The sequence below is a fragment of the Corvus cornix genome, chromosome Z (genome assembly GCF_000738735.6).
Source record: "Corvus cornix cornix isolate S_Up_H32 chromosome Z, ASM73873v5, whole genome shotgun sequence".
NCBI classification, from domain to species: Eukaryota; Metazoa; Chordata; class Aves; order Passeriformes; family Corvidae; genus Corvus; species Corvus cornix.
The window spans coordinates 50,038,704-50,062,613 of record NC_046357.1 but is presented as its reverse complement, the minus strand read 5'-3'; the positions used below and the strand labels follow the sequence as shown (position 1 = coordinate 50,062,613).

At 38.3% G+C, this 23,910-nt stretch overlaps 1 protein-coding gene across 3 annotated transcripts in view; it reads left to right on the top strand.

Moving 5' to 3' along the window:
* The window catches only part of COMMD10 (COMM domain containing 10), a 113,342-nt gene that overhangs the window by 78,500 nt on the left and 10,932 nt on the right, over nt 1–23,910 (top strand). The window contains exons 6-7 of one of the 3 annotated variants that reach the window (XM_039567272.1): nt 8,968–9,020; nt 12,472–12,489. The exons of 1 other annotated variant lie outside the window; for it this stretch is intronic. In XM_039567272.1, coding sequence (XP_039423206.1) covers nt 8,968–8,982 — 15 coding nt within the window. In that variant the 3' untranslated portion in view covers nt 8,983–9,020; nt 12,472–12,489. Of the gene's footprint in view, nt 1–8,967; nt 9,021–12,471; nt 12,498–23,910 lie in introns of those variants that run through there. One more of the 3 variants, XR_005603855.1, reaches the window with a different exon arrangement.

Sequence of the window (23,910 nt, the reverse complement as noted above, 5' to 3'; positions counted from 1 at the left end):
CAAGCCCCTAGTCTGGCCTCTTGGCTGTCCTTTCTGTATGGGTTTCTCAGACAGTAGCTTTCTTCAGGAGTTCATCTTTGAGCTCCAAAGAAATCAAAAGATGGACAACCTCTACTAATTGCAGAGGTTTTCCTATCCATGAACACTTGTCATTGAACCATTCCCAGAGATTGTTGGCAGCTCCCTGACTTCATAACCAAGATCCCATTGCTGAAGTGATAAATACATTATTTTTCATTGCCTAAGGCAGACTCTAAAGTCATTTGAGACACCAGTGGCACACTTGAACTGCACTAACTAAGCTTTGTGAAAATTCAAAACATACAGAGTTAAAGAGTGTTTTTTTTGTCATATTTCTTTCCATCTTAACTTTTCATAGGAAAATCTAAAAGAGAACACTAGGGTTCTTAAAATATACCATTTAGGTCCAGGTATAAGATTGGTGAAGTTTTCCTGTGTGCATGGCTCAGCAAGTCCATACAGGCTGTAATTCAGATGAAGAGGAGTTAGCACAGGAGTTGCCTTAAGGGGAGATCTTAAGAGGAGCTGAAGAAGAATACTTTTGTTGAACTTGAGGTTTGAGTACTCACTAATGCCAAAACGTAGCAAGGGTTTGCATATTAACTTGAGGACTGTGTTTTTTCAGAGTCTTGGTTATGCCCTTCCTCTGTTAATTTTCTGTATGTGATTGAGCTGTGTTTTGGGAGAGCCATAGTCTCTAAAGCCTTAACGCTTTGTATTAATTTATCCGTGGTACTTTGCTGGCTTATTATGAGAACAACGCTTGCCAATGCTCTCTATTAACTTTCATAGTTATCCTTGCAAACAGTAATTGATCTTTTTGTGAATTTAAATATCCTTCTTCAAATGCATGCTGGGAAATTTTTTTTCTGTGGCTGAGTGATAATCTTTATTATATTTACAACTTTTAACAAAGCTTTGATTTCTCAGCTAATTAAATTGTGTGGGGTTTCTTTCTTTTTTCTTTTAATAGAAATACTTTCATCTTCAGTGCTTTTTTACCTCTTGAGATATTTTTAAAATTAAAATGATAATATGAAAAAGCCACAAGACATACATTATCCAGTCTTGGTTTAGACATTTGTAATGCATTCTTGAGCCTCAGGTGAGAATATATCAAGAAAAGTTTAATTCACTTAACCAGAACGATGAAGGAAGTTTGTTCTTTTTGACACAATTCTATTCACATTTTAATAGAATTAACTCATGATCTATGTACCCATGAATTAAGATTGTATTAATTTTCACTTCTTCAATTTGCTGCATTTCAAATACAACTTTTTAAAAGTAGCTGTTGAGGGGTGATACATCCTGCTCCTATTCTTTTATCCTGCCTATACACTGCAATATAGATTGCATTAGTAGAACTTACCTTATTTGAAATAGTCTGAATATCTATAGTAGCACATATGTGTTTCAGAACACATATTTTTTTATATATACATATATATATGTACTTAGTTTCTTTTAAATCATTGCAATGATCACTACTGTCAAACCAGGTTAAGTCAGTAAAAGTTTTTTCAAACTTGTTCTGGGAAGAAAAAGTAATTAATGATATATTTTTTTCTGGATCAGGAAAGTATTTCTTTGTGCAAATGTAACTTCTGTCTCACTTAATGTCAATATTCTTATATCAGTTTTACATGGATTCAGTAATCTAAATGCTTTCTTCAGCAGGACAAATGAAAGTCTTTTAATTAATAGTCTTTAGGGCCTTTTCAGTATTCTGTCCTCAGAGCTGTAAAGTGGAGCATTTTTATGTTTTTTTTTTAATTAGGAAAATTAATTTTGTCTTAATCTTAAAACATATTTCACCCATGACATACTGAGCAATGCCATTTTGTTCTGCTGATAAGCGTAATACTGTAGAACTTTCTTATGTGGAGTCATTTGGCTTTGTTAAACTAAATACTTTGATCATGTCAGTATGTACTTTGTTCACCTTGATGTTCAGTATTTTGAGGAGAGCCCATCCATGGGCTTCACAAAGTAGAGACAGTTTTTTCAGACTTTTCCATGCTCAGTAGGGCATCAAGATTTTGGTTTAAGCATTTGAAATGCTTTAATGTTAAGGGTTAAATGTTGGGGTTTTTTATGAATTGTTACATGATCTGGATAAACAGTAAAAAGATGATGGTATTCCCTTTTTGGAAGCTACATTTGAGAAATTTAGTGGAGAGATGGGAGCTTACAAATTTGAGTGAAGTCTGCTTGTGTTTGGAATGGGGGGGTAAGATTTTTTTGGTGAGCTGCATTACTGAGGGATAGCAAAACGTTGCATTATATTAAAGGCAGGGTGCAAGAAACTGGAGTTTTTTGTATTTGGGTGAAAGCATATTTATGATGGCTAAACTACAGATAGAAAAGAAGGGACTCAATATTGAAATGCTTGAAATAAGTTGCTCTCTGCCATCATGTTCCAGGTAAGCATGCTTGCTAAGGATAATAAGCCCTGTGGTATAAATAAAAGTATGTTGTAATTAGAGATTTAGTAGGGGCCTTGGGCTCTACAGTTCATTGCAATAAATATGCTTTTTCTGATCACAGGACAGTGATAAGGTGCAAAAGCTATTCACACTTGTCTTACAGAGTGAGTTCTTTTATAACTAGCTAGAATGTATTGTTCTTCTGCAGCGTTGGATGGGTTTTGGATAACCTGATCTAGTTGGAGATGTCCCTGCTCATTTCCAGGGGGTTGGACTAGATGATGCTTAAAACTCCTTTCCAACCCAAACCATTTCATAATTCTATGATTTCTTCTCACCAGTAAGGCTAGAATTGAAAATACTTAAAAATTCAAATCAAACCAGTCTGAATACAGCGTATGAATTTTATTTTTTTTTAATTCTGGACGGTTAATACATAAAGACTGTGTTATGATACAGGCTGTGCATAGGCTGCTGAGAACAGGAGTCTGTATGACTTGTGGGATAAGACAGTGTACCTGATCTCAGGCTCTGGTCATGCTTTGCAGCATGTGTGAAGAGCCTGTTGTCTGAATGTGAACGTGTGTGATTCCTTAGTAGTTGTATTTTGTGTTTGTTTTGTTTTCTCAGAGAAAGAAGAAAGCCTTTTACCATTTTTACAGTCTTTATTCAGGAATATTTTGGAGGAAAATATAGTCTGTGATCAGCTGTCACCTAGGCAGTGTACTGGAGTGTTCTCACTGATTTTATGGATTTAGAAGAAAAGGAACTGAAACTGAGGGAGACTCTGAATTTTGTCACTGCAAGAATATTCAGCTGTTTTTAGCCAGTGTACTCTTTTGAGCTGCTTTACTCAATTTGATAAATTATTCACAGATGACTGCAAATTCTAGCCAAATTGCTTATTTAAATGCATCATTACTGGATACCTCACCAGCTTCTCATCCATTTTCAGCGCAGTGTATTTCTACTTAATTTTAAAGCTTATTTTGCTTAAGAAACCACCCTATTTTTCCTAGTTTACTGGTTGTCCTCAGAAACTTAAAATTTCACTATTGTTTTTAAGCTGTGTATGTGTTACTTGCATTGCAACAGATACAATGCGTGACTGTAAGGCTTTTTTTCCACGCTTCTTTGGTCCATTTTAAATGAAAGTATCTAAAGCAATCTGTTATTTAATGAACATTGTTTATTTGATTTTACCATTCAGATTTGGTTGGTAGATATTTCATACATGGTCAGGATTTCTGGATCCAACATGTCATAGTATATGTAACGTCTTTTGCTGTTCAAATGTTTTACCTGAAGTATAAGTAATAACAGCCTGAATTTTGTTTCCAATCCAAATTTTAAGGGGCAGACTGGTTCTCTAGGATGATACCACAAATATGATTAAAGCAGTAGCCTTAGAGAGTACAAAATCAAGTCCCAGTGAAGGGGCGAGGGAGCAAAAAGATTAATGTATTGCATGTTCTTTTATATTGTTTTTAAGTAGTTCAAAACCCCACCAGTAACACAGATGAAGACCAGATACTTACTTTGCTTTGTCCTTTGCAACAAAAGCCCGTTGTCTTTATCAAGCAGGCTGAGGCTGTAGTAACTACAAAGCCTTCCCACACCTAACAGTAGGTGTGGGAAAGTCATGTACAGATAGGGATCTTGGTTTCTTACAGAGGAACTTACCAGATCCCAAGATGACCCAGATGACTTTGTAGGCTACCCTGCATGGCAGACTAGCAGGTGTTTGGCCAGCTGTCACTGAGAAGCACTGGTAGCCTTGAGGATCTGGCTGGCCACCAGACAGCCTGTTGGCCAGAGCTTCCAGCAGGCCCCGGAGGTGCTGCTTTCAGGCTCGGAGCTCAGAAACCCAGGATCTTCATTGCCCACAAGACAGGGGTGGCACTGGTTTGGAAATCCCAACCTGTGGCTGTCCCAGTACTTTTTGCTCTGCAGCAGCCCTCTGGAGAGATTGGTAGAGAATGGCCTTGTGTCCTTGACAGTCTTCAGGCCCAGGGAAGCAGGCAGAGCAGCAGTCAGAAGAGCAGGCATGTTTCTAGGTAAACTTTTGTTAGAATTTAAGTTTTTTGCAGGGACATGTCATATTCAGCATTTTTGACCGGAAAGTTGCTATACTGAAACATTCTTAACTGTCTGTATTAAAAGCTTAAATTCTTTTGAGCCTGGAGAAGAAAAAAATTTAGGAGATTGGAAGTTGGTGATACCTTGGCATTTGTGTGTCTACAATGCTGTTTCTGAAGTCAGGTCAGAAACCCAAAATATCCAGAAGAAATAAGGATTTGGGTGTTTGTTCCAAGAAGGAGCTTGAAACAGTATAAAATGTTTTGCAGTTCATTTAGAAATGTTTTGAAAATTTGAGGGAAAAGAAAGATACTGGGCATAGGAAAGAGGTTGTAAGTAATTTCTAATTCTTACATTTTAATCCTGATTTGCCCTGTGACGGATCACTATCAACAGTTTGCAAGGCAGTGTGCCACCCAAGTTTTCCCATGTTTAGTAGTTAAAATCTCAAAACATTTGCATGCTTAAGTTTCTATTCTTGAATATTTGTTCCACTTCTAAGCTCCTGGTTTAAGGTTTTTTAAAACTACAGAGCTTCACAGCAAACACTTGATCTCAATTAATTATTTTTATTTTAATTACTGGCATGCCAGTGAAGGGGAGAATAGTTTGTCCTGTTTCCAAATACGCTGTAAAGCTTGATGAGACTTACTGGCAATCAGAGCATGATTGATGTGCATGTTCCTGACTGAATTTTTTACAAAGATTACCTGGAGCACAATTTCTATCTTTGTGTAATAATAATTAAACAATATATCCCAAAGCACATCAAGAGTGAACAAATAAAAAGCCAGGTGAATAGCTACTCTCATTAGATTGTCTTCCTTTCTTTCTCTTCCCTTGTCTGCCTAGATTTGGTATTTCTATTTGGAAATGCTATATCCCGAAGTGGATGTTTTGAAAAATTACTCCTGTTAGTGTGATAGAGCAGATTTATTATTTAGAGAAGGAAAGATAGCTGAGAGGAGTCAAGAAAAGCAGGTGGCCAGAGGCCCTCTTTTCTGTTCTGCTTCATTCTTGTATGTCTCTATTCAAATTCAGTACTGTAGTACTAAGACTGTAATACTACATCATCCATTATCCTGGGAGTTATGGTAGTTATGCAAACATCTGCATCTAGCAGTACAGTAAATTGTGATTTAGAATGAAGGACAATACTGAAATGTCAGTTATATAAAAGTAAAAATAGTAACAAAATCTTGTAAATCTTTCACCACCAACTCCTTGTGATCATTTGAAGACGTTCAAATTTTTTTAACTCGATATTGTTCTCACATGCTGGAACTGCTCCTTTCCTCTGTATCAAATCTACAATGTATACTTTACACATGTTGCCTCTTTTGAATCTCCTGTTCTCAACAGAGTGATCCTTGAAAGTAGCATGTAAAGATAGGCATTTTGTTTAGTGGCTGTATATTGTGGTAGCTTTTGACTTGTGCTGAGAAACACTGCTCTTTTCCAAATATATTTGAAAGCACAATGTCCCTTTTCTTTTTTTCCCATTCAGACATGGTCCTAAACTGTGGCTTCCATGAACCACGTCGCTTGAATTTGCATAGTCTTTTATTTAATTTTTTTTAGTGCTCATGGTCTCTGATATATGAATTTACTGTTTACTCAATATTTGTTCATACAGACATGCACCTGATGAGGAATTTGCTGGCTTTGTCATTGTTTTATTTATACCTCCTCTTTCTTGTAAATAAAAAAACCTGCAAAACTGCTAAAGATACTACTACACATTACTTCTTTACAAATTTGCTTTTAGAAATCAGAGTGTGCCTCACACAGGTCCTCAGTCTTCAAAGCAATATTTGAGGAATGGGAAACCTTTCTTACTATTTGGGGGAACTTTTCATTAAAAACCTTAAACTTATTTTCACTCAAGTGCAGATTGTTTAGTTATATACAATTACTGAAGTGTGACAGGATCCTTCTACAAAATCTCCTGAATTCAGCTTTGCAGTTTAAATGTTCTTTTTATATCCATTAGCTGAATGAAAGCACAAGAAGAAAATTAAAATTAGTTTCTCTTGTGTATCTGAAAAAAGCATCAGAAGACAGCGTTTAAAGAAAAATTTGAATAAAGAAAGCTTCAGGGGTTTTTGGTGCAGAAGCAATAGGCTGTAGGAGATGAGATTATATGGAAACAGATAGGAAGATTGGAGATTTTCAACTTGGACAAGAGCTGACTGAGAATGTTTTCTTTCTGTTGCGTGGAAATCAGTGCTATGATGGTAGCAAAATTAAATATTCTGCATGTGTTCATTTAGCTACAGACTGGCCCTTTTGGGACTCGTCTCAAATGGAGGAATAAAACAAACTGCTTTGGAGAGTTTTGAAGACTTTCTTTCCTCTGCACCCAAGAGAACTAGAGGGGAAAAAAAAGTAAAACATGGGTCAATGAACTCCTTTTTCAATTATTTTACAAAACAATACAGATTGCAGGGAATGAATCATCTAATGATATTTCACTTCTTAAAATTTTAATGAAAAAGATTATTCTCTGAAGTAACCTGCTGTGCCTGTTTCACAGTGACAATACACAATATTCCCTGAAGCTATTTCTGACATCACTGAGTCTAACGTTGTTTAGGATGTTTGCTGGAAAATTAGGTGTGGGAGAGATGCTGCTTAGAGTACACATCATCTCGGGCATGGTACACAAAACTGAGAGTCTGGGCAGAGTGGATTTTTATCTTACAAGCTGTCACATATACAGAAGCAAAATAAACAAATGGACTGACAATCTGATACACTATTCTGTCACTTCACAGTAGTAGAAAGCCTACTTCTGGGATTTTGTAGGTGTGATAAAGTTAAGGTACATGTTGGTATTGATGATGTGTTGGATGTAGAACTGAAAGCTTTATGTCATCTTGGGTCATATTGGCAACAGCATTGCAATCAGTGGGGAGAGAGTAAGGTATGTTGGTGGCTGCTTGCTTGTTTTGAGCATCATGATTTTAAGTTGCAGTGGAGGCTTGTGGCACTAGCTGACTGTAGCTGTCAATATCCAGTGGATTTTTGATTTATTTTTGATCTGGCTTAATATTTAGCATGCTTTGAGAAACTAATATGTTTAGTGATATAGCACTCAGAGATGTCTTCTTGATTTAGGGTGCATCACTCTTTAGGTGAGAATTTAAGAATCTGGAGCTAAACATCTGCTATTATTTCCTTGCTTTCATTAGATTGCTCTGTCATATAGCACCTTTGTAAGTTCTCTGATCTTCATTATAAAATTAATTCAGATTTTTTTCCCCGTTACTTTGATGGCAAGACTCTTCCAGGCTTCTCTGTCACAGTGTTCAGGAATCTTCATTTCGATTTGAGGTGAATATTTGGCTAATTTATGTCCATTTGTTTTCTTTCCAATGTTCTTTTACCCTCTTCTTTCTCTCTCAGTCGCATTTAAGCTCCTGTTGTATTTATGCTCTGTAATAAACTTAAGGAATCCTGCACTTTGAAGAAATTTGGGGGTGCTGAGGTAAACCATCTCCAAGCATCTCAATAATTAATTACTTCTAATTTTCTCCCTGCCTTTGTCCTGACCACTCCTCTCTGCATTTTGAGGTGTAGCATTATACCAGTGATGTGGTGTTAAATACAAAGTTCTCAGTACTCCTTAGGATCTGTATTCCCTTTCTCTTTCTGAACGCCATGTACACTTTGTGCTTGATGATGTAGAATACTATATATAATATTTCTCTGCATATATGGGCACTGGATTTGTTGAACTTTCTAAATATTCAAACTGGCTATTGCAATATAATTTTGACATATTCAGTGCAGCATTACATTTTCCAGCTATGATTACGTCAATGTCATCAGCTCAGATTGCCGTTTGTTCAGTTCCTTTTATTTGGACAAACCTCAGAAAAGTATGTATTATGTATGACCTCTGCAGATGCACTGTGAAATCATAAGCTGTCCAAATGTTGAGCTGGTTTTTGTTACACAAGTGCCAGTAAATTTGCGAGTTATCAAATACTAAACTACTTCTATACAGAAGGACCAAGGCAATAAGGTTCATTCAACATGATCTTTGTTTTCTTCATTGCTGTAAAGACAAAAATCAAAAAACAAAGCTGTCAACAAGGAGAGGTGGCTAAATGAAGAACAAAGATTGTCTCTGCAGCCTGTGCTTGAGACTCTTGCAAAGGGAGCTGAGGAGACAAAGCAAGATCTTCACCTGGAACTGTACTTCTGTTGTGCTGAATTCTGTGAGCATAACAGACTTGAATCAAAACGAATTTAAAACTGTTATGCTAATGTTAACAATTACTTAGGTGTAGATACTGTTCCTGAAAAATGCTGTGACACATACTCAGAGAGAGAAAATCACTTTCAGCATCTTCAAATATTTCCCTATATGCAGAGTATGTCTTGTAGACTTTTTTCCTCTTTTACGTCTCATTTCTCTGCTTTCCTGCAGAGCACTAAACATTGAGTGTTATTTTACGACTCAAGATTCATCAAGTCATTACAGTAAGTTTTGGCTTTATAGTGTTCTTGTCTTTTTTTTTTTTTGTATTAGGAAAATAATAAGCTTGCCTGTTGTTTAGTTCTATAAAAAAGCAGTGGACATATATATTTATCAAAAACCTTAGTGTCAATTAGAGTTACGTTAATACAATTGCCAACAAAAATCACAGAATTATGTTAAATGTTATGAAAATATTTCTTTGTTCTTAATTAGAAGTTTTACATGGTAAGTAGAAGCCTTGGTGAAGGACATCACACTGCTTATGGTGGGGAAAAAGATACAACCTTAGAAAGTAAATAAATTGGATTTAAATGTTGACATATGTGAATGTTCCAATATTATTCTTGTTTAGCTTACAGTAAACTCCATCTGTGACTAAGAAATTTGAAGGGTCTACCCATATTCCTTTAGATAAAATTTTAGCTGCTTAGATTCTAAAACAAAGAACCAACCAACCAAACAGAACCCCTGCAACAAACAAAACAACCCCCAATCCAGTAATAAAGTGTTCTTGATTGTTGTAAAAACATAAAGCAATTTAATGAGTATTAATGCTCTAAAAAGTATTATGTGTGCTATAAAGTGTATTTGGGATTAAATACTTTTCAAGAACTATGAATTCTTTTACTTACTAAATTTAGACAAGTTGTTGCTTTTTTATTGAAAAAACTCTGAAATATTGGTAGAAGAAAGAAAACCTGTTGCACATTCAGTTTTGGGATAGTGCTTCCTACCATGCAGATGCATACCCAGCTTTGTAATGGTTTGAAGAGGCTAAGCTATTACGAGAATATAACATGCAACTACATTCTTCTGCCTGAAAGTCTTTGTGGATTTGAAAAGTTGACACACATGACCCAGTTTGCTTCTTATGGATAAAAGTATGTCAGCTGAACTCTCTTGAACTGTGCTGCTTTAACCAGTTGCATATGCATAGAAATCAGCTGTCTTTTAACATAAGCTGATAAACAGTTGACAACGATAGAAAGTCATTATCAGATTTGTCTAGGTGGAAATCCTTTTTTACTTTAATCTGCTGTCACCTAAAGCTGTATGAAATCTTGAAGCATGTTTAGACATGTTTAGGCAAAGTCTAGTGTTTAGCAGCAGATTGGGAACTTCTACAGTAGAGCAGCAGACTACATTTTAATGAAATAAAAGGAGTGAGTAGATGAATTGAAGTGATAACCTTGCACAAGGGGGTTGCGCAAGGAAGTAAAAGTATTTTACCATCTAGAGAAGCAGTAGGCATTTCAGCAGCAAAAAAATAAATCAGTTACATCCTTTTTGTAGTCTGAATAAGATTTTTTGTATTTTTACTGTAATTGTAATTTTATTAATAGTTAACACATTTATTTTTATCCAATATGTGATAGAAAAAGGGATCATTGGGTTCTTAAATTTGAAAAGTGTAAGTGTTGAAGAAACAATATGTACTAAATCTGCAGAAACTACGATTGAATCAATGACTGTACTTTGTGTTTACTTAAAAATAATATAATGTTCTAGAATTCCTAATTCGAAAGAACAGCAACCATTTTATAAAAAAGGGGACTTCAGGAATGGGAATTCAAAATTGAAGGAATTATCCAGATGTTGAAAAAAATATTGTAGAAAAAAATGCCTGTTTGCAAGAGGGTTGGTGGTGAGCAATAATTCTGTTTCATTACCAATGTAATTTCATAATCATCATCATCATCATATTTTTTTCTTTACTCACATGGATTCTTACTTTTGAAAATAGAACTAAAAGCAGGAAATCATTCTTTTCTAAAGTTCATTCACATTTCAAAGTCATATTCTGCGTGTTCCTGGAGTTAAGCATGGTTTTTTTCCTGAAAGGAAGGGAAGACCTCACAAACTGAGAGTTCTGTGTATAGAGAGAAAACTAGATTCTTCAGTAAAGCGAAACTGGAATAAAAGTGGAAGAAAACAGAACTGAGAGTTAGAGTGCTTTGGGAGTTCAGGCAAATTCCTCGTTATTGCTTTTTAAAACAGTATCATTCTAAAGCTGAGTGGATAAAATGCAGAATAACCTTTAAGCAGCGACTTAATATGTTCCCCTCAATTTGACAATGGCGTGACAATTAACAGATGGAGGGAAGGCATTTAGAGATTAGCAATACAACTGTCATTGACTCATACTAACTTTATAAATTGAGCTGATACACTAGGAAGTGTTTTTAATTGAAGCTAAAATGGTGGTACGGTCATGTAAACAATAATCCTTTGGAAAGCTGTGCCCAAAATTGCGGTTGCAAACTTTTTATGTGAATTTAAGGAAAGATGGGACAAGCTTATGAATAGAGGTCTGTTGAGGTTTATAGACAAATTCACATAAGACTCAAGAAATCCAATTGAATTCTGAAAGGGTGCCTGATGGGAACGCACAGATACTGCCTTTAAAGCATTGGGTTCACAGTGAAACAGAAGAAATCTGAAAGTATTATATATTTTTTAATCTGGAAAGCTAATTATCTTTTAAAGGAAACTTGTCTGGCATATTTCCTTTACATTTTTCATTCCAAATCTTTGTTCCATAATTTCTGGCATTTTGACCCATGGGGTGACTTGCTTGAGAATTGGTCAGGTTTTGTGTTCTGAGATAGAATTAAACTGAAGCACCAGTTTGGTCTAATTCTGTAACACCAAGCAAAAATTTTAATGACCAAGAGTGTATTTCCAAGTTTATGTTGTCAATTAAAGACATGATAGAAGGGTTCTTTTGATAATATAAGTAGATCTGTGAAAAATAAATTCGTATTTGACGACTTTTGAGGGCCAGACACACTGTTTCAACAGGTAGTTTCAAGGACTTTTGACAGCAATACCAAAGTGTTTGAAATACTTAACCTGCAAATGCATAAAGGGAGAAGAGAAAGTCTGAAGAGTGATTATCAATTGAAATTGGTGGAATTTAAATGGAATTGAAATTCTGGTTAGCAGAACATGACAAAAGGTGTTTCTCTCTGGACCACTGAGGTGATTTCAAGTTTGAAAAGTTTGTAGAGGGCTTTAGGATCAACTTGGATTAGGAATGGAGTCAAGCATCAAATATGCCTGTGTTTTTCATAATTCTTTGATTTTCTAGTATTGCAAAAAGAAAATCCGTTGCACTTTCTATCCCTGGAAATATTCAAGGCCAGGTTGGATGGGTTCCTGAGCAACCTGATCCAGTGAATGACATCCTTGCCCACTGCAGAGAGGTTGGAACGAGATGACGCTTAGGGTTCCTTCCAACATAAGCCAGTCTGTGATTCTATGATGAAAATGGCTTCCTTCTCCAAGATTGTATCTCTAGCTTCCATAGTATTACTAGATATTCCTGTAACATGCGTCAAAGTCACTTTTTGAAATAATTTCTAATACAGGAAAAAAAAAGCATTTTCTATCTTAGTTTTGTTTAATGGTAATTTTTTCCCTATTTAATTTATTTTTTCTGTTCTCTGTCAGTTCTACTTGGGCAAAACCAAATACAGGTATGTGTTATAAAAATAATGACACTTACTTGTTTTATCCTGACTGTATAAAATGCACGTGTCACAATTTTCACAAAAGTAGTTTGGGACAAAAGGTTTGCATATTGAGAAAATTTGTACTGTCAGTCTGCTTGCTGTACAAGACATGTGACCTGCTCATGTTAAGACTGGCATTCTGATTCCATGCTAATAGCTCCATTGTTATTAATATATGCTGCCTGCTTCTGATCTGCTTTGCTTAGAATGCGTGTGGGTTTTCAGTGTGTGTGACATTTAAGGGTTATGGATTAAAAAAATTAAATTTTCCAAACCAAAAAATATCTCCTACATTTTTAATAGCGTTTACAAAAGAACTACTCTACATTTTCCCTCTAGCAAGATGGTACAGTATTGAACTTAAGTGTTGGTGCTCCTATGGCCATGTAAGACTTAATGTTCTGTGCAGAGATATTAATTGTCTTTTGAAATGGACGGATTTGCCTAAAACCTGTGTGTTAATTAATTAGATTATTTGAAAAGCAAGTAATTTTCAAATAAGGTTTCACTTAATTTTTTGATAGAAACTTTTTTGTATTGTAGGGATGAGGGTTTTTTTTAGAAATACGTCGTGTGACTTACTACTTTCTGTTGGACTATGAAAGTAGAATCTAGGTAGTATAGAAGTTCACATCATCTCTCATGCAAAAGATGTCCAGATTTGGATTGAAAATACATAAAAATGTCTGAAGAATCAAGGTGTTACAGCTCTTCATTACAACATGAGGAAACTGAATTTACTGATTTATTCAGATCTGCACTTTACTCCTAGTAAAAAATATAAACTGCTAGTAGGAGATTATGTATGAGGCAAGTTACCACTCTTACAGTCTCCTAAGTTTTTTCAGAAGTGCCACTTTTAAAACTTCAGCTGTTAGTGTTGAGGATCAAGAGGAAAATGAAGTCAGCAGAAGTCTTGGCCAAGTCATTTCATCTTTCTGCAAAAGGGAGAACTGAACATCAGAGCTAGGTAAACTTACCAAGAAAGCATTAGACTGTATAGCCAGTCTAATCTCATGCTGTGCTGCAGACGACACACAAACCTGTGAACAAATGTAGTGTGCCTTTGGTAAGTTCTCATGGATGCTGGAAAGCTCACTTGTGTACATTTTTATACACTTGTGTACACAATTGTAGCTCTTCTAGTCTACACTGGTGTAGTATTAGTTGAATTAATACAATAAAAACTGATACTTTTACCCTGTTCCATTCCCCACTTTTGTCCACTGATATTTATCTTAACCATAATAAAATAATTTCATGCTAAGCATTTACATAAAATGTGGATGCCCTTGAGCATATTTCATTTTTGTTAGAAATCATCTCTACAATGAGTTCATTTATTTTGGGTGCCTTTTTCTGTTGGGGTCTCCTCCCCCTGCCATGGAGCCCTGGGAGATGGGCCCTGGGGGGGAGACACGGGGTTTCCCTGCCCCTGGTCACCTTTGTTTCCCATTGGTTGGTTTGTGTTCCCCGGTGTGGCCAAGGACCCTCGGGTCCCGTGACTGCGGAGTTCCTGAGCTGAGCCCCGGCCATGCGGCTGGAGAAATAAACATCTCTGAAACATCTACCACGAATCTGTCCATATATACTTCGTTTCCACGGGACTCCTGGTTTGAAATATGCTTGTTGCAGTAATCCCCGCTGCAACAAACTGGTGGAGGAATGCCTGCAAGATACCGATCCCTGAGGAAGATTAGTGAGTAAAATAACCACTCTAGACCTCTCTCTTCTCATCTTGGTTTGGATATTCTCTCTGGACTATGGAAGAATCGTGGGAAATGGGGCTCTCTGAGCCACAGAAAGAAATGTACCTAGAAGTTAAAGGAATCCTTGAACAACAAAACAAAAAAGTTATGGAACCAGGAGATCTAGAACTTTTTTTTAACTGGCTTTTCAAAAATTTCTCCTATATTTCTTGAGACTTACTTTTTGATATTGAACCTCCTGGATCTTGTCAGGGGTGTTTTTGGGACGAGATCTTGTGGGAGATGAAAGATCAAACAGAACATGTATTAGTGATTGAACCCTTGCGTGGATCCATGGTAGTCAGTGAAGCTATTCAAGAGCATTTTTATGGTCCTATTACCCCTAAAGCAAAGGATGGCCATAGTCCAGCGGCCGAGGCCGCGCGGCCGCCATCCCTGTGGCACACGCTGGCGGAGGTGCCTGCGCTGGATGCGCCCGGCCCCCTTGGGAGCACGCGCCTTATGGCGGACCCCATCCCTGTCTCGGGGTCCCCGGCCACGCGGCCGCGAGTGAGGGAGCGATGCCGCAGGCGCCGCGGGTGCCGTGGGCCACAAGCACCCAGGAACCGGGCATCGGCGTGGCAGGCTGCTCTGAGCACACGGCTCGGAGAGCCCTGCGGAGGGAGAAGCGGCGGTTTCCACAGCGACACGAGAAGCCGCGCAGCGCAGCACCGAGCCGGAACGGGGCCGCACCCAAAGCAGCGTGGAGTTTGTGGAGCGGAACCGCTCACAGGGCACGGGGCCGGCGGCGATGGCAACGCGGGGCCGCGCAGAGCCCGGACACGCGCCGGAGCAGCGCCACTCGGAGAGCGCGGAGCAGCCGCAACGCGGGGGCCCGGCCGAGACGTCGGAGTCAGCAAGGCGGCGGCCACGTGGGACCAGCAGCCACGACAAACATGCAAGAATGTGATAGGAGAAGTTGTAGGAACAAAAATCACAGGAACTGTGAAATGGTACAATGTAAAAAACAACTATGGATTTATAACACGAGATGATACAGGGGAAGATCTATTCATCCATAGAACTGCCATTAAAAGGAATAACCCTAAAAATTACCTGCAAAGTGTAAGAGATGGGGAAGTTGTACAATTTGATACAGTGCAAGGAAAGAAGGGTTTTCAAGCAGCGAATGTTACTGGGCCTGGAGGTATTCCAGTCAAAGGCAGCTGTTATGCACAAAATTATAAACAATATCCATCCCAGCAGCTTCCCTACCCACAGCCTACTTCCCCCTTTTACCCTATACCCAATATGAACCCCTTCCTATCCCCAGTTTATTCCTAATCCGTTTTTCACCCCATGGCTTCCCTATACAATTCCATTCCCCTACAATTCCTCTCCGATGCCAAGGAGGGGCTGAAGAGGGGGAGGGAAGAAATTAAACCCTCTCCTGCCTCAGTTTCCCCACAAAGCATGCCCGGAGGGTTCTGTCTCCCTTCTGTCAGCCCTAAGATGTTCCACAGAATCTGTTTGGACATTTAAAGACTCAGGAGGGTGGCTTGTTTTGTCTTGAAACTGTTCCTGTTACGTTTATCCAGTTGTTTTCATTCTCCTTTTATTAAAATAAAATGGGTGAGATGTTGGGGTCTCCTCCCCTGCCATGGAGCCCTGGGAGAGGGGCCCTGGGGGGGAGACACGGGGTTTCCCTGCCCCTGGTCAGTCTCATTTCCCATTGGTTGGTTTGAGTTCCCCGGTGTGGCCAAGGACCCTCGGGTCCCGTGACTGCGGAGTTCCTGAGCTGAGCCCCGGCCATGCGGCTGGAGAAATAAACATCTCTGAAACATCTACCACGAATCTGTCCATATATACTTCGTTTCCACGGGACTCCTGGTTTGAAATATGCTTGTTGCAGTAATCCCCGCTGCAACATTTTTCCTCCCTGTTATTCAAAAAAGCTTGAAGTGAAAAAAATGTTTTAAAGAACACAGTATGAGATTTTAAGTAATGAATGCTGCATATATGCACCTAATATCTACCCAGAGGTTCTAGGGCAAGATTTTTTCCTTTGCTACTAGATAGTGGTAGTGCAGAAGGAAACATTTCTGATCTAGTGTGGATAGGCTTCCTGATAGGGGGCCCAAAAAAAAAAAATTAAAAAGCCTAAATAACATGTTCACTGCAGTTTACTGGAAAGCAGCTACAAACCTTCCCCCCCCCCCCCCCCCCCCCCCCCCCAAAAAAAACCCCCAAAACCAAAAAACCCAAACCCACAAATAATAAAGCACTTACTACAGTTTGCTGAGAAGTAGCTATACTGGCAAAAATACTGAGTATATTTTGAGACTTTAACATCAAGCAAGTGAGAGATTCTTAACATTTGCTTAAATTAAAGATGTTAAATAAATTTATTGCGCTGATGGAGCAGAGAGTTTTTATCACTGCAAAACCTAAGTTTTATACTTGGCTTTTTAAAAGCATATTTAAAAAAAAAAAATCTGTTACTAGTGAAGCACTCTGGTGAAATCCTTATTCCATAGCAATAAGCTGATTGTAGGTACATTTTTTTTAATAGCTGGGCTTTATGTTGGTCTGTTACTGTAGTCTATTGAAATTGCTTTTTGCCATAGAAATACAGGGACAGGCTGTTACTGAAGCCCAGGTATCATCTAATTGGGTATTACAGGGATGGCAAAAGCAGGACTGCCTTTTCCTCCTGGTTGCTAGAACACAGAGTGATGGCAGGGCTGGACAGAAGCCACTCTGGCAGACTCTTGATCCTGAGGTCTGCATTTTCTAAGGTCTATGTTGATTTCTCGATTGATCTGCATGAACTAATTACTTTCTTTGTAATCCCCAATCACAATTGATTTCACACATTTTCTTGGTTGTGAAGCCATTTAAACCACCGTAGTCAGGGTAGGAAACATGATTTGTGACAAAGTTAAATTTAGTTTTTAAATCCTTGCATTATTTTGTGCTTTCAGCTGTAGTTGCTCAACTAGAGAAGATTTTAGAGCTTTTTGTAGTCAGCAACTAGAAGCAGTGGGATGCTGGGATTTTATGAAGTAACTAAAGTAAATTGCCTTAAAATTTCATTAATTTGTGTAGGTTTTGAATGTGAATCTCTGTCAGTGTTTCTTGGTTTCCATAAAACTGTGTTAGCCAAATGTATTGTACAGGAAACGCAACATTAGGGAGATTATGCCATGCTGCATTAAAGAGTAGTGTAGAAAATACAGCATTTTCTAGTAACCATTGTTATTATTATTATCATCTGAATAATGCCCTATGAAATTCATTTTGGTATGGCTTCAGAGTAGTGAAATATTCCAGGCAGCTTTTGAGTAAGAGCATTCAGCAAGGTAATTTACAGCCCCATTTTGATATCTATCTTCACCTCTTCAGTCTTGTTTGCTTGGAAGTATTGCTACATATTGGCCTGTAAATAGCATTTTCAGTTCAATTCATAGCCAGTCAGTACCCAGCTGTGAAATAAATAAAGTCTAATTTCACAATTAGGTTAACACCATGGAGTCAAGGCATGATTTCACAATCATTAGTACTATATCTCTGCACTGCCAGATTGCTCACAGAAGAATTGTAATGTTGGGTACAAGATAGCCATTCTGTCACATTAACTAGAATATATGCAGCTAATACAGTTTATGCCAGCCTTGTGTTTTTATGCTGTTTTAGATTCTGAGAGAATGGGCTATGCAACCACTAATGCAAAATTAAGGTATTGACTTTCTATTAAATGCATTTTAGCAGTTGAAGGTAATCTAGCTCCTTGTATTATCTGACCATAGCATTTTGCCTCTACACCAAGAGCCTTATGGCCCAGTAATGCTCTGAATGGTAGTATCTAGAGGTGTAGCTGAGTAATAGTGGCAATTTTTTATCCAAGAGCTCTGGACCCTTTTGGGTATTCACTCTTATACTTGCTCTGTATGCATGTTTTATTCAGAGCTATTGAAGTTTGTGCTGGAATACTTTAATCACAGTCCAGTTTCAGCACTTTTAAACTGGTGGTGATAAACCACAGGAGGCCAGTAGGTCTTCAGATCACAAGACTGACTATTCAACAGCCTTGTCTCTTGTGAACTTCACTGGCCTCCTGCAAAGTTACCTAGATCATCTTTCTGGCTTATCTCACTGCTTGACAGTCAGTATCTATTAAAATTACTTGTGCATCCAGATCTAGGTCTTTTAAGAGTGAAGAACAGTGGCCGTTTAAAAGGTATGGTTTCCAACTTTTAGGGATGTCATTTGGATCAACTCCCTGTGAGAATTACTTGAAGAAATTGAATGCTCATGAATGGATCGAAATGGTACTTCTTGTGAATTCCTCAGCTAAGGGATGGTTATTATTTGTTGCCAAACATCATTCTTTGTTATGAGGTGAACTCCCTAAACAGATCAGATCTCTAGTATTTAACAGGATAAATTAAAATCACCTGTCACAGAGGTACATTTTAATGCTAAAATTGTTATATGTAGGTGTAGAGATTTGAGACAGTTTGAAGAGGTGGGCACTCTGAAATGAGTGACTTTGTCCTTGATTCCAACTAATCCCTTCCCACCAGTAAGGAATGAGATACCAGCAGATGTAAGTGAAAAAAACAATAGTTTAGAAATAATTAATTAATAAATAGCAAGAATAAAAACGGTAACAGTACATAAATGCTAGATAGCAAACTGCTACAAACTCATGATCCACATGGACAGAGACCCGAAATGCCGGAAATGCCCTTCCTGAGACCTTGCCCAGCAGGGACAGCCTCAGGCTTGTAGGACCAAGGGACAAGATGGCATCAGGTCCCTCCCGGGAAGGCAGGAGCTCACGGAGCAGCTCCAGCAGCAGACGAAGACCTGACGGCTCCTCCAGGGCCGGCAGCCTCCCCACAGAGGGCCCAGCAGGGCGGGCACGGCAGGCGAAGCCGCTGGCCCGGGGCACTCGGTGTTTTCTGTGCCCGGCCGGGCGCTGCTGCTCAGGCACCGGAGACTCGGGCCGGAGCGGGGCCGCTGCGCTGCTGCTGGCCAGGGCTTCCACTGTGGGCAGGCACCTGCAGAATCCTCCTCAGGGCGGCCCAAAACCCCTACTGCAGCCTCTCCGAGATGGGAAAAAAGAAAAACAAAAATGAAAAGAGAACCCAAAATGGAGAAAATCTCTGCTTAAGTAAAGACCAAACAGCCAGTGAAGCAAATACCATGTGGAAAAAAACAGGAAACCATCTGCAAGAGATGAATGTAAAAGCACCTGCAATAGCACAATTCCCTGCAGGGTTCTCTTTGTAGGGTCTTAAAGATTCAGTGACAATTTCTGAGCACAGATAGATATGGAATACAATAACATTAGGGATTACCCCAGGACAGTAGGACTGCAGTTAGATTGATTCCCCATTCTTAACCCTGTTACAAACTAAGCAAACCTTCTTCTAGTGTCTTTTCACATCTGGTTCATCCAGATGATAACCATTCAGATCAACTCCCCCCATTTTCCAAACATCTGTCATGTACTGGGGCTGCACAGGACTGGATGCAGTGTCTCAAATGAAGCATTACGAGTGCTGAACAGAGGAGAATCACTGTGGCTGATGGGTGTGTTTTTGCTAGTGCAGGTAAAACCCTCTCTTCTTCTTAAAATGGAGTATGTTTTAAGATAAGAATCTCGGGTCATTCACATATTAATCTTGAAGGGTGTATTTCAGAAAGGAGAGTTTTATTTCCCAGAAGAAAAAAGGAATGGAAAGTCTTTCTGGATCTTCAGTATTCTGGATCTTCATTCACTGTTGTACCAAGGATAGCTAATGTTAAATGGCTTGCAGCTTTTGACCTCCCATGTGTTTATTTTCACATTTCAGTATTTTCAACTCACAGAAAATATGAACAACTACTGGAGAAATATTTTAGTTCAAATGAAAAAACTCACTTTGAATATTTATCAAAGTTCTTGGTGATACAGATACGCAGTTTATTCAGTTGACCCTTTCTCTTGTAGTATCAGGCTTTGTTATTGCATTCTAGAACTTCATATCTCTGTAGGCTTCAGGTTTAGCAAGACCAATGCCACAAAACCCCAAGTACTGAGTTTATCGGTTTGAGAAGTGGATTGCCAACTGGCAAATCAACTATTGGATCTGTGTATTTCTTAGGCAGCCTCTGATCCCACAGAACCTTTGCCTGACCACAGAGTTCTGCCTAGTTTATGGTTGTAAACCAGTCAACCTGTTTATCTCCAAGATAAACAAAACAATCCAGATAGCGTTAATTTTCTTTCACAATAGTGTTCTAATCCTTTTAAAATAATGCTCTCAAGTGTGTTAGGCTGTTTGTTCTCATTAAAGAAACTGGTTTGCAATTTGTGCAATTCAATCTTCTGTGCAGGGTTTTGGAATTACTTTCTTCAACTGACACAAAACATTTCTCATACCTGAATCCAGTGGCTTCTCCCTTTAGTGTGTGTTCAACTGTTAATTCTGCCACACTAGTAAGAAAGCACAGATACCCTTAATATGCTCTTTCATAAAGACTGCTGTCACCCTGATCCTGACTAGGATCATCAGGCTGTCTTTCTGGTTCACCAGTGCAGCTGTTACCCATTTGTTTTTCTAGTTCATTTTTCTGCTTTTCAGTGACCAGTTTTACTGAATGCAACTGGACACTGCCTTGCTACTAACAGCTGTGTCAAAGGAGGTTGTAGAAAGGTAGGGAACTAGCAGCAGGACAAGAGGAAATGGCCTCCTGCTGTTCCGGGGAGGGGGTTCATGCTGGACATCAGGAAGAAATTTGTCCTGGAAAGGGTTGTTAAACACCGGAATGGACTGCCCAGAAAGGTGGTAGGGGAAGTGTTCAAGAAATGACTGGATATGGCATTTAGTGCTGTGGTTTAGTTGGAATGGTGGTGTTTGGTCCAACATTGGGCTCAATGATCTTGGGGGTCTTTTCCAACATTAATGATGTATGATTCTAAGAAAATAGTATTTGCAAACTGACCTGTAACATCTTACTATTCCATTTTTCCCTTTGAAGAACTCATATGTTAGAAAGATAAAAAAGACATTAAGTTTAGTTTAAATATTAATCTTGTATCTATCTTTGTGAAAAGATTACACCTCATGCACTTTTTATTCCTTGCTCTACCATTTTAGTTTTGCATCATGCAGTGATGTCTTGAAAGAGAAAAATGTAATTAATTTGGAGCTAAACACATTCATTTTGAGAGAGAAGCATAAAAAGTATCTTGGTTTTGATAATTATTGAAACCATTGCAGCCAGCCTGAGTACTGGATTGTGCTCCTGCCATCTCTAAAATAATCCAAATCTAGTACTGTATGCTTTCATATTGCTCACTCTCTTTTAAAGCAACCTCTATGAACTGTAATTAGATAGCACACAGACTTGAAGAAAATAAAAAGGGATTTGATACCCTCTTTTGAATTGCTTATATTAGCCAAAAATTGTTTTTTTTCTTTCCCAAGAGGATATTACTTCTACACTTATGTTCATAGTCTGGCTTTGAAGGACACTGTGGTTGAGAGATCTCATTTCATCTTTGATGTATGTGAAAACACACAGAACTTGTACTTTCTGTCCTTAGCACTTTGTCCAGTTTTCAGTAAGCAGTGAGAATTCACACCACTCCACTCCATCAAACTTTTAAGTGACTTGTTAGAAAAAGTAACAAAGCAAGATTGCTGAAATTCCATTGTCTGAAATCCAAAATAGCTAATTTTGTGTCATTAGATTGGGTGTAATCTTCAGTGACAAGTAAGAGAAAATTGTTGCTTGATTGTTTCATAGTAAATGGTTGTTTCCACATTCCTGTTAATTTGTGGAGTCATAATGAGAAAAGACCACATAATCTTTTTCTAATTCTTGTAAAAAGGAGAAGCTTTTTTGTCTAATTTGAGAAACTTTGGTTTTAATGACCTCTTCCAGTTTTGCACTGTGGCATGTTGCCTGAGAGATGTTGGTGTTTACTTGGTCAGGCTTGTGATGCAACATAATTTTGTTTGCACTCTGATATCAGTGTGTCCTAGATACAAACAGGTAGCACTGATTCAAGGCTTTGCTGGGTTGCTTACAGCAAGGAAGAGATACCACCACTTATTTGTAAATTGTGAGCATAGTAGCAAAAGCTGTAGATATATTACAGCCTTCAGAATACAGTAAAAATTGTAAGTAGGTGACTTCCTCATAAAAATAAATAAATTTTTTAAAAGGATAAAATATACGTTACCTTACAAACAACCTTATTCCCTAAGAGTTCTGTCTTTGATCCTGCTGGGGACTAGACATCCCTCATTCCTGCATGACTTCCCTGTTTCTCAACAGCTGAGATTTGTGTGCAAGCCCCCAGTTGCTAGCTGCTGGAATGATTTGCCCACTGGAGATCAAAAACATACTCACTGACAGCCACTAACATCCTTTTAGCACAGAAAAAGAAAGCCCCAAACATTTTATCTTTGCTGGTCTGCCTAACAAAATCCAAATTGGTGATACTCTGAGTGACCCATTTCAAACAAAAAGAACTAATTTACAAATTATCTAATCTCGACATTTTGTAAATATTTAAGCAGATTTTTGAAAGGGTGTTTTCACATCAGTTACAGTGATTTCATGTGGATTTGAGCTTCCTTAGATCTTTCTTCTCACTGCTGGCATCTTTTATCCAACCTCTTTTCTTGTGCCTCAGTAGAAACAATAGATACTTTCAGGTATTCCATTGATGCAGAAAGAATGGCTTTTTGTGGTAATACAATACAGCATTGCAGTTTCTTACTGAACCAGGTAGGCTCAGAAACTAATAATTCAGAAAGATGCCAGCTTCCTCCATTCTTAAATGGAGGTATAAAACCTTCTTAAAATGTTAGTCATCTGCATGACTTCACCATATAGTATTTCTGTCTCATCTGTATCTCTAGATATGGATGCAGATGATAACAACCCAGGTTTCTTCTTTGGACAAAGGAGGTTTTATCTGGCTTTTAGATGAGAACAAAGGGGTGGCTTCCTGAGTGGTTAGGATCACAATTTGAGCTTCCTCTAAGTCCTGCTTCATACCCAGTATTAGGTATGTAACTGATTAGAACATAAAGGTTTTGTAATTCCAGGTTAATTACCTCAGCTGCAAGCCAGCTGTGTGAGAAGCTCTTTAAAAAACTCTGTACATGGTGTTGAGCTGCTCTTCTTGCTGTAGGATGTTTTGACCATTGTATATCTAGATACAAATACTTCTCAGTCTGCCTTTGATGCTGTAGGCTGAGCTTTGGTGTTCCAAGACACCCAAGGTGCAATGTTTGCCATTTAAGCTCATAATCTTAAATTGTGAATTCCAATACTAGGCTAATGTTGCGCTTAATATTTACACTCAGTTCTGTTAGTTTCCTAGAATTTGATTATTTTCTGATTGCATTAGAGAAAATACTCCACAACTATATCTACGTGACATCTTTTTGATATGTTGTTTTTAAAAATTAATAGGGCTGTGATCAAATCTGGTGAACATGTGAGGTCAGGAAAGCTTGAAAGCATTTCTGGTACCAGCATGCTTATGCCTAGGCGGAGGCATAAGGCAGCATGCTTATGCCTTCTTCAGCAGAGGTTATCTGTGAATACAATAATAATAAGAAAAGTGAATTCCTTATCATTCAAGGTGAATGTAAGACTGTTGTGTCAGTTTTGTT